General features: G+C 40.9%; 1 protein-coding gene across 1 annotated transcript in view; it reads left to right on the top strand.

The window, feature by feature from the left end:
* Nucleotides 1-11,295, top strand: part of ccser2a (coiled-coil serine-rich protein 2a) — a gene marked incomplete in the record, with an annotated part of 48,497 nt that extends 37,202 nt beyond the window's left edge. Inside the window, 3 exon segments of the mRNA XM_065959378.1 lie at nt 6,628-6,712; nt 8,201-8,240; nt 11,089-11,295. Coding sequence (XP_065815450.1) covers nt 6,628-6,712; nt 8,201-8,240; nt 11,089-11,149 — 186 coding nt within the window.
* Between the last annotated feature and the right edge of the window lie 620 nt (nt 11,296-11,915).

Genomic DNA, 11,915 nt, shown 5'->3' with positions numbered 1-11,915 from the left:
ATTAGGTGTGGCCTGTAGGATGTATTAAATGTGTTAATAAAGTGTTTAAAAAAAATGCAGAACACATCAACTACAGAGGAAATAATAACTGAAAAAAAAGCAGGCTCACTAACTACAGCAGGCCCCTGCTTACCACAAGAGCATATGGTTTAACAGTTGCCATGGCAACCATCAAAGCAAGGCTAGCTGTGCACGGTGGGAATCATCTCCATGGTGGCAGCATGTACTGTACCTGTGACCTAGTGTACCTGGTGTATATTAGCTCACTAAAACTTTGAATACACTAATACTCTGTGAGCTTTTCTCTCCTTTTTTTTTGCTACCACCCTGATTTCTCCCTTCCTTTTCTATTCCACCACCCAATTGGGGGCTTTTTTCCTGCACTGTGTTTTTCAGTTTACACATTATGTAAGCTACCTTTTCCTTTGAAGGGCATGCAGTTGCTCTAGAAAAGCCGCACTCTAGGTTCTTCGTTTTCGCTTTTTGACAAGCAAACAAGAAAAGAGAGCAGCTGGTAAACATACAACAGAGAGAAAGGGCTGTTATTTTCTCTGTGTTGCTTCTTATTTCTGGATGGTATCAAAGCTTTGGGTGTCGCTCTGACAGGTTTTGCACCCTCAGTAAGATTGGGTTTACAGTGTTTCTCATACAAAGCTGCACCAAAATCTTCCAATGTTTTCTTTCCGGTGATGCGCTTTTTTATCTCTTGCCATTTTATTCAAAAGTATTAGTATTTTTCGCCACACTCTTCGAACATTCCTTGAGTCTGAATCTATTTAATCTAACTTTTTCAGGACATCTCTGACACACACTTACAGGCCCAAATTCATTATCTAGTGTCATTTTTCTAGCTTCCTTCCCTCTTGCCCTCTGATATGCCCTTTTCTGTTGATTTTTCCATTCCTCTGACATTTAAAGTGCTGCCGTATCACAGAACTGGAGTGCCTCTTGCCCTCTGAAAGTATTTTTGAGTGCTAAGCTGAAAGGATCAGCCAAGAATACTTTTCGATGTTAGAGGCCAGGAGCTTTAATCTTTTTATTTTTATTTATTTATTTTTTTTACCTTTAAAGCTGATATCTTGTTTCCTCATCAGTTGCCTTGAGGGTAAACTTTATACACTGACACTTGGAGGTCTAGAGGTGAAGTCCTGGCTGAGTCCTGCCAACAACTTGAACACAAACTTCAGGGGAAAAGAGAACACTTGTGGCCTTTGAGCCCCGGACTCTCACTCAAGGAAACGTATTTGTTGTTGCACAGTTTAAAATTCATGAGGCTAATATATTCCCCTCAAGTGAGCCATTCATTCTCATCTTTTTCTCAGGAACAAAAAAAGATTGTGGGCTATCTCTCTATAGGCTGTTCTATCGAATTTTTCTTTGGAGACCAGGATTGTACTTATCTCCTAATGTCTCTTCAGTCTGTAGGAAGGCTTTGGCAACATATCCTAACCAACTGCTTTGGGCACCAGCTCCTACAGCTTTTCCATTTTAATCTGTCTCCAATTCAATTTTGAGTCCAGAAGCATGCTCAGGAAATAAAAGCCTGATGAAATCATCTATGTCTGCCAATGCACAAGATAAAGACACAGGACACACTTGTTACAGCAGGATGCATGTGTAATATGACAGCAGAAAACACTTCTCATATAGAAAAATCATCTTTTTTGAATAGATCCCCAGAGCAATCCCTACAGCAGATATAATTTCTCTGCCTATTCTTCCTTTGACAACAAGTACATTTGAGCGTTATAATTGTAGTCATTGTGGATGTGGAGTTGGAAAACTAGGCAGTGTTTGTGTGTGCATCTATTAATGGTTTTTCTGTTCTGTGTGTGAGCAGGAGACCCTGATTGTGTGCATACATTTGTGAGTGGGATGTGCCCCACGTATCTTTTGTACTCAAGTGCAGGGCACACGCAGCGTGACTGAACAATGAGTTCATCAGATTAATAACTCAGATAAACAAACAAAAACAGATGAGCCGCAGCGGTGCAACAATGGCAACACAATAGGCAGTGTTTCATCAGTGGCAGACGGAAAAGATAATTGCAGTTCCCCTCCTACTCTCTCTCTTTGCTTTTTAAACATCCTCTACTTCTTCTTCTTCTTCTCCTCTTCCCACCCCACCTCCCTCCGAGTCTTTAAATCGCTCCTGCTCTCCAAATCTGCTATTTTTCTTTTCTTTTCTTCTTGCTCCATTGATTCATTCATCCCCTTTGTGTTTGTCTCTTTCTCTGACATAACCTATGTTCTTCTTACCTCAGATGTAATTAGATCAATTTGCTGCCAGAGGGGAGAGAGAAAGTAAAAGAGGAGAGAGAGAATAGGGAAAGGACAGAAAGAAGGATTGAAGGTTAGTGATCAGTGTTAAGCTGCCCGTTGAAAGAACAAGTTTTCACCTCTCACATCCTGACTTTTCCCTCTCCACCCACATCCCCTCTGTCTGCCCCCTTGCATCACACACACACACACACATCACACACTTACCTACACATGCACACTCATTAATACACAACGCACAGCAGAGTGAGCTTGGACAGGTGAGGATTTAACCGCCAAAGTCAGTGAAATGAGACATCGCACTTATACCTGAGGTATTAGGTGAAGTCGAGCACGAGGAGCTCTGTGTAGTGGATTAGCGGATTCAAGCAGGGAGAGGCCGTCTTAAGGGCACAGCATCCTGGTTCCTGCTAAACACTGTTGTTTTTTTTTTTTAACGAAAACATTGCAGGATGGAAAAGAACAACTTTTAACTTGACTTTTAAGTACTTGTCCTACTTTGCCAAGTTTCACCATCTGCTGTTGGGACTCTGCACAGACGACGTAGCTTAACGAATCCTGAGAGTCCATTTCACTACGAGATGGGCCTCCAGTGAACGTACCACCAATACAATTACTGGTATGACTGCTATTTATTTGGGGAGTGATAATTCAAACACAGCTGTTCTTTTTTTATTTCTTTTCCATCATTGGACTCTCCTTTTTATTCCTTATTATTTCATAAGCCACATTTCACTCCAGTTCTTTTCAATATATTTTTTAAACCCTTTGTAAGCGCAAACCTTTTGATGAACCCCCCCCTCTGAAAACCAAATTACATGAAGTAAATGTTCGCTTTTCTTGAGCCGTTTTGGTTACACACATGATCCCAGTCTGTAGTGATTAGAATACAGTTATGAAGGTAGAATAGGACTGGAGTGAAATTTAGAGACACTGGAAAAAAAAACAAGGAAATGTTACATAATTCTTTTTCTTTTTTGAAAGAGATTATGATCATCCTTTTCTTTTTAAAATGAAAATCATTATTGTCACTTGGCCTACAGGATAAGAGATAAATATGTAAGATGCAATAACAATGCAGACACAATAGGCAAAACAAAAAAGTGCGTTATTTTTTGATAATTCACAATTTTGGTCAATCTGCCGTTCTCATATTTGACACAATATCTGTGTTTGCAACATGTCCCACCTGAACCCAAACATTTTCAAAAAGCATTTTCCTTCCACTACGAAATTGGCACAAATGAGTCTGAGGGTAGCTGATCACTAGTTGGAGCTTTATTTGACTAGGATTGTTGGATACCAGATTTTAAACAACAATATGATTGGATTTAAAATCAGATCATTTCAATATCACGGCAACACCAACTTTTTTAAAGCTTCTTCACTTTTGATATTAATCATTTAAATAAAAAAGATTGTTTTGTGGTATTGAAGAATCAAGAACTTGCGTTTGACTGCATTACAGTGGTGTGAAGGGACTAACATTATACCCAGACCTCCGTCCAATAGGCAAAAAGACACATTCATACTGGGAAGAAGTTGTACGATTTTATATTTGGGTTTTCAAGGCTATTTCACCCCAACTGTGCAAGGACGAACAACACAAGGTAGCCGTGAGTGCAACCACAGGACAGGGAAGATTTTTCCTTCCAGTGAAAAGTTGTGTTTATCGAAATCTAGGTATTTCTACTAGGCACCCAGCCCAGGGTCTCTGTGAGGGTGGGCAAGAAATGCATGAATGAAGTTTTGTTGAAATTGATTGAATATGAAAACTTTCTATCTTTCCCAATTTCTGTCTCACTGCCCCCGTGAAGCTCTGTCAGCCTGTCACTGGAGAATCTTTACAGCTATGGAACCTGTAAAATTTGACAGGCTAAGTTGTTGCAGAGGTCTAATAAAGCTGCCAGACACTGTCAGAATCATCCAAGAGCCCTCCAAAATGCCCTCTTGTTCTCATCACCTCAAGTTTTCCTCTCTGCAAATGACTCCTCTACAGGAGGCTTCTGCTCAGACCTCCTGCTGAAACAAGTGTTGGTGTTCAGGGAGGGACATGAACGAGAGCAGATCAGGGAAACTCATTCCTCTCTCCTCCAGCAGTCGCACTAGGAGGGCTCTGAAATAGCTAGGGCTGGTCCTGCTGGGAAGTTACTGCCTTCCCCTTCTCGTTTTCTCTCATCTACCTTCTAGTTTTCACCTCCCCCCATCCAGATTCAGTGCCTCTCTCTTATATATTAGAGCCCCATTTGAGCAGCTGCCCTCTCAGTAGAGCTGAGGGAAAGTTAGCGTTTGATAAGGTTTTAGTCCTTCTGTGTGCTCATCGTGATGGCCCTGTTGCCCCTTCACTTTGCCTCTCCAATAGGAGTCTAGGACCTTTGAATTGCCTAACCTTAAGATTGGTATGGAGTCAAGAAAAGAGCTTGTATTTTTTCAGGGAAACATTTGTGTGCTTAGGTAAAGGATGAAAACTAAATTTCTGAACAAAAAGTGGCTCATTTAGAGAGCATATGTGTTTAGAAATGGCATGGAATATACTGTTTTTGTAGAACAGTAAAATGAGACATGAATAGATTGAGTTCTTTGCCTTTATTAGCTAGGACAGTAAGAGAGCCAGGAAATGATTGGAGGAGAGTGGGGGATGACATGCAGCAAAGGGCTGGGGGCCGGATTCCATGGGTCACTGCGACGAGGTCCATAGCCTCCATACATGGGGTCGCATAACCGCTACGCTATCTGGCGCCCCATTAATGGGAGATGTGATCATGCACCATGTTGTTTACAGTGAAGTTTGTTTCAATGTCGTGCTTGAACTGGGATGATGCATGTGTATGAAGGCACTCTTGCGTGGATGCCACCCTGTGTGTTTCTACCTGGAGGTAAAAGTCCCTTAACTGAATGAATATTAAGCTTATTAAAGTTAACAGGAGAAACTGTGTGGTGGTCTATTTTAGTTAGCTCACCTATGAAAACGGTTTTCCTTTCTGTAGTGCTCTTCTATACTGGATTAAAGGCAAGGCACTAGGAATGCTTCAAAATACCTCTGACTCTACTTTATTGTAAAAAGCATTACAAAATACATAACGAAGGAAAACAAACTCTGTTGGCCCTGGGAGAAACAGCGAATGATTGAATGAATGGATTAGTTAATACTGATGGACACTACATAGCAGCATCTGCCATCTATGTGAACGGGTGTGAATGTTGGGAAAACATGCTCCTGAGTTTTATAGACTCAAACACATTAAAATGGCAGAACGTGTCGAGACCCGTTTTTTTTCCTTCAGTCTTCTATTAGTACTCAGAATGTCCTGGTGTAGTGATGAGTTAAAAAACTTAGAAGTGTGATCAGTACACTTCTATGTCTGTGCATTGGCTTATTTGTTAAACTTTTCTTAGAGACTTTCTGACAAACCACCTGGATCGGTATGTAGAAGAGTCGTGTGCACATCACATGTAGGTGCAAATAAGGCTGCGGGGAATAAGTGTCAATGAAGGAATCACACGCCCCTCCTGACTTCAAACACACTGAAGCTGACCACCGATTAGCATGTTGGTTTAAGATATGTGCATATGCATGTTGTGATCATTTTTGAAGATATTGACCTGAAAAAGACTGGGATCAATTTCAAATTGTCCTTTGATACATGTATGGCTTTAATTGTAGTGCATCCAAAAACGATTCAATCCACAGGAAAATCGTTTTGAATTCTGGTAGAGCTCCAAATGTTCCCCGAACCGCCCAACATGACTTTTCTATTTCAGACAATTATGTTGCCTTAAAGAGTGTGGGTTCAGTATTTCACTCAGTAAAATCATTATGTACATGCATGTGGCCTAAAGAAGTAGAATAGAAACACAGACAGTGTGGGAGGAAATATTTTCCACCTATTTATGACTTCATGTTATGGTTCAGTTCTCTCTCATTTACATGTGTTTATATTAAAGCATGGAATTGATTGTTGGTGTTTGGGGCTCTGTGTGTAAGTACACATGTGCATGTTGGCCTGTTTGTTATAGTAATTGCTCTTTAATTCTTATTAACAATGTATTTATGCCTGTGAGAGTGTTTTTCTATGTTAGCATGCCTCTTTGTGTGTGTGTGTGTGTGTGTGTGTGTGTGTGTGTGTGTGTGTGTGTGTGTGTGTGTGTGTGTGTGTGTGTGTGTGTGTGTGTGTGTGTGTGTGTGTGTGTGTGTGTGTGTGTGTGTGTGTGTGTGTGTGTGTGTGTGTGTGTGTGTGTGTGTGTGTGTGTGTGTGTGTGTGTGTGTGTGTGTGTGTGTGTGTGTGTGTGTGTGTGTGTGTTGCGGTATGTCATGCCTTTTGTCCTTTGTGTTTTTTCTCTGCGTAGGGTGTGCTGCCCACCCCTCTGCTGTCCCCGTGGCAGGCACAGCACCAGGGCTTGACCCGTACCAGCATGCCCCAGCGCAGACAGAGTGAGTCACTAACATCCTTTGCTGCCTCTTCTGCATCTTTTCATAAGACAACATGCCACGAGTGGCTAGATAGCATGGGAAAGTTTTGCGTTCCCTCCCGTCCATACCCTCTAAACTACTGAAAAGTGTTCCACCGTAGAAGCACTTACATGATAATAGAAGCTGTTTGTTTTCTTTAAGATTAATTCGGAACACGATTAGTGTCACGCAAAGTAGTTTCTCTTTGTTGTTCTACTAAACATTGTCTAACTTCTTGTCCCTTCACTTGTAATTTACTGAACTCCGTTTCCTATGCTGTTCTTTTATCGTTTCCACTCTCCTTTGTGTGTTTTCCTTTAGTCAGAAAGTCTTCCTCTAAATTATTTTCTAAACCCTGCAGAAACCTGCATTTCTTTTCTTCACGTTGCTCCAATCCTATATTTTTTATACAATCAAACATAATAGGGGAGTGTATAAGGAGTGTAATGTAAGCATAATATAAGTGCATAATAGTTCCTTTCACTGAGAATGTATATTCTGTATTTGACAAATACTACATAGGACTGTAATGTACTATAATTATCTTTGCCACGGATACAAAAAAGTGAAGTATGAAACATTCTCCCGAGTTCTATAAAACTTTCACTCACTGAATTCATTGAGAAAGATAAGAGTGCATAAACAATGACAGCGGAGTCACAACAAGCTCACCTATCTCAGTGAGTCCCATAACAAAGCTTTTTGCTTCACAGTATACCAAGAAGGTAGCAATCAGGGGAGACAGGTAGAGGGAAAGATGACAGATAAATAGACATCAGAAAACGTGCCTCTGTGAGAGAGCGCGGAGCAAAGAAATAAATAAGAATACCCGGGTGTTGTTCCTTTGATTTATCCCAGCGGAGCTCAGTTTTGTATCAACAAGGTGAAAACAGTGGCACAAGGTTTTTTTTTTTGTATATCTTGAGTTTTTATTTGCTCTGCAGTGCTCCTGTGTTTATCAACAACTTAGACAAATATGAGCTCAGAATTCAATTCAAGCATATTTTTCCCTCATCAGTCACAACAAGTTCTAATTAAGAAAAACACAGTATCAAAAGATTGTCTTTCAAAAGGAAGAGAAAAAAGAAGTGGGGGAAGGTTAGTTTACTTGAGCTTGTCTGGATATAGTCAGAACAATGTGCCATCATATTTATAAAATGAGCAACAAAGGGAGGTAGCCTTTAATTATTTCAGCACCCACTGGGAGCTGCTGCTCTTAACGAATCAGGAAACGGGTTCTTGCCGTAATTAAAGCTTTCTAGAGTAGAAAATAGATATTGGAAATTCTCAAATGAGCAAGAATTGTACTCTCTCTTTCCCCCCTGCATCTCTCCCTCTATCCTTTAACCCTTCATTCCCCTCATCACTTCCCTCCACTCTGTCATTCTCAAAATCTGAAATCGAATCTCCCATGTTCTCTCTCTCTCTCTCTCGTACATTTGCCTCCTGTCAATGAATGACTATTGCAAGGAGTGGAGCACCTAGTGCAGTACTTCTATGACACAGCGTGGTACAGTAACACCTTTCTTTAACATGGAGTCAATATGGAGCTCTCTGCTCCTGCACGCTGGGCTGTGAGTTGGCGTCATGTGGCATGTTCTTGGACATCTGCGTTTGCATGTTTCTACTTTTGAGTTGATTTTGAGTTTTAATCCTGTGTTTATTTACTTTGACATTCAGTATACTCTGGAGTTTACAGATACTGTGTCAGTGAAGTTGTCATTTTGTATCGTGTTTTCTTTTACTTCTTCTGCTTAGTTAGATTTTTGTGTTGTTTTTTTCTTTTTAATATTCCCTTTCAATCAAATTAAGAATGTATGAACTGTTATGCATGCGGTGGTAAATCTCTGTGTGGATTTGTCTCTCTGTTTTATTCATCAAACAGTTGCTTTATTATTCAAAGTGTTTGCCCTGAAACATTCGGATGTGAGGTGTTTTTCAAAGGAGTTTCTAAGGTTTCCCTTATCCTATTGGACATGAATGTGTATTACTGCTGTCCTGCGTACTCACTCTCATTCTATCGGAAGAGACCAAGCGGCACAGCGAGCAAAAGAGAAATCTGTGTTATCACACATCCTACATCATTTTTGTTCAATGATACTACGAAATCTGATCGGGCCTTGAAATAGAGTGCAACAGTGTTTCCCACTCAAATTGTCTTCAAGCAGACATAATGTGGAGGATATACACTCTTATTCAGATTCTTGCATGGTGTATTTCTGATCACACAGCCATTCTTCTAGGGGAGAGAGGCTGCAGATGAGAATAGTAATTTTAGGCTTTGATATCTGCCAGGTGCTCATAATTGGTGCATTTCTTGGTTATTTACTCATTGTGTTAAAGTGATTGCTACCGTCCATGAGAGATTACAGATATTTACTCCTTGGCAATGCAAAGAAGAGCTGAAAGAATTTATGCTAATTATTAGTTTCTGTAGCAGACAGCTGTTGATGTAAATAATTGTTACAGGAACTCTATATTGTCGTTACTGCATGTCATCCTCACTGACAGCTGGGCTGGCTTTACACACAGCTTTGCAATTAAGGGTGTCATATACGTCTCCCAGCATTCTTATTGCAAAGGACATTTCAGCTTCTTATTTTTCTCCTAACAAATTTACAGAAGCACAAGTATCTGGGATGTTTCAGTGGGCTTTGCTTTGTTCTGAGAAAATAAGACTTTTTTTTGTTGATTTACTTTGACACCTACTGTTTGTTGATTGTAATAAAGGTCTTTATTTAGCTTTGAACTGTGTGAGTCAGGAATAAGACACAGTACGTCACAGCTTTAAAAAAAGAGGCTAAATGACATGCTGCTGATTTGAGCGACAGACTAATCACAGCTGTTGCAAGATGCAGAAACATTTTCTACTGAAGAGGTCTTTAAAGGCAAACTTTGAAATCTAAAAACAATATGTTCTGGCTGCATGTGAGAACTGACTGTGAGAGGATTGTGGGAGGATTTTGTTGTTAGTTCAGAGGACGCATTGTGGCACGGCACCAGGAGATGGAGCTGTGGCCTCGAACATCCACTCCCTCTCACAACACTAATGACTGATGGTGGAAACAGGCGACACAGCTTGACCTGCACAGCTAAATATACTAATGTCCTCTGAGATTCATTTGATTCACAGCCTTTATGTTCCTACTTAAACTGGGTTTTGTGAAGCTGAAGATCTTTTATGTTTGAAAAAAAAAAAAAAAAAAAGAAATCTCATGAAATCTGATGGATTAAACCGACTAATTGTTTATGCACGCCTCACAGATGTTGTCTTTAAAATTAGTAATAGGATCAAGTGTTTTAGAGATACTGAGTTCATAAGCTATTCAGAAAATGAACTTTTTTTTTTTTTTTTTTTTTTTTTTTTTTACTAAATAATATATTCATATATTTCAATATTGACTTCAATTTCTGACCTGAGCACCTCAAGCTCTTGCTGGTGGTTGTGCAGACTAATAAGGACTGTTGATCTCGTATTCTGCTGCCTTTCTGTAAATGTGGTGCTGTGATCTTAAGGCACCAAATATTATCTAGAAACATAGTGTTACAACTTGTAAAGTGATCTACATTTCTTTTTTTAATTGATAACGTCAGATGAAAGTATCTGTAATCTGTGATTGAATCATGATTGAAATGGAATCATAAAAAAAGCACCTGTAAAATCAAAACTTTCTTACAGGTTGTCTTGTGCTGGATAATTAGCAGCTCTCTAACACAAATATTTGACAAAACAAGCTTCACTAAAACAGTCATTGTTGCAGGGCTGTTGAAGGATTTAATCAGATGTTTATGACTTTGTGTTTATACCCTGTACAGTATGTCCCCTAATGTAGGACAACACCACGGTTTCATGTGGTTAACAACTCAGCACGTTCTCATGCTGGCACCAGGCGTCGGAGTGCTCAGTTTGAATGTTTTGAAGCCTTTCTACAAACAGCGATTTAAAAAAAAAAAAAAAAAAAAAAAACGAATCAAAGACTTCGCTAGATTCCAGGCAAGGTTATTCTCCTCTGCTTGTTTGTTAGTGCTGAATCAGGGCTTCCTCTGTAACTTTTCCTCTCCAATTCTCGGAATGGTTAAGCTGCTGGCGGTGGGAACAGGCTTTGATATTAAAGAGTAAATAAACAAGTCAATGAAAAGGCAGAACATTTCAAATGGATTTATGGTTCAGATTTTTCTCTCCAACTGTAAACTATTCAAAAGCTTTGATTCATCAGGGATCAAAGATACTAAAAAAATGACTTTTAGAATGAGTGTATCCTAAAACATGATAAAAGCAAGTCCTGCCCCCCTCAGAACCTGACTGTAACTATTACACATTTTTTTAAACATTAATAGATCTCTTCTCTTCTCTGCAGCCTCAAATACTACAGCCCTTCAACCCCTGCCACAGCGAGCACCTCCACCAGGGAAGAATAGTAAAACCTCCCCTCACCGAGGACCGCAGTGACCTCACACGGAGCAGATCAGAGGAAGCAACCAAGATAGATGCTGACCGTCCCCTTAAGGACCATATGGTGGACGTGCCCGGGACAGCAGACCTGGACGAGCTTAGTCATCCGCTCGGCACCCACCTGCACCGCCTAGACTCTGAGGCTCTACGGGGGGTAACCGATAGAGACAGTCCAGCAACAGCAGCTCTGTGTGCAGCACAGCATGAGGAGAGAACGCCCGCTGTGAAACTGCAGAACTCTATCACTCCCAGACCTGCTGCTGGTTCGACGTGCCCTCGCATGCTGCAGCCTCCTCGCCTTCACAAGCGCGTGTCTCTCCCGGCACTCAAGCCAGGGGGCGCAGGCAGCTCGGGATCTTTTTCCGGCCCACTGGCCGACCACAGCAAGCAGCTGCCCCCTCCAACCAGAGGCCTTCCCTGCTTTAACACAGGACCTCAGGCACACGCTCCAAGTCTTAGTCGCACTTCACTGCTTCAGCCTCGCCGAGCATCAGAGCCTTGCAGGAATCAATGGAGCACTGAGTCCAGCCTGCAGGAGCCCGACCAGGGGACGCCGAAAAACCTGAAGTCAGCTAAGTTCCTGATCCCTCTGAGTCGCTCGTGCCTCCCCAAGCCAAAGATTCCCTGAGGAGCTTCAACCCACACTTCAAAACTGATATCTAAATTAATTATTTTCTTTTCCCAGCCATAACACAGTGTGATTGTTTTGACTTTTGCGTGTCAAAGGAACAT

The sequence above is a fragment of the Labrus bergylta genome, chromosome 10 (assembly GCF_963930695.1).
Source record: "Labrus bergylta chromosome 10, fLabBer1.1, whole genome shotgun sequence".
Lineage (NCBI taxonomy): Eukaryota > Metazoa > Chordata > Actinopteri > Labriformes > Labridae > Labrus > Labrus bergylta.
The sequence above is the reverse complement of the archived record's forward strand: the minus strand, read 5'-3'. Positions and strand labels throughout refer to the sequence as shown.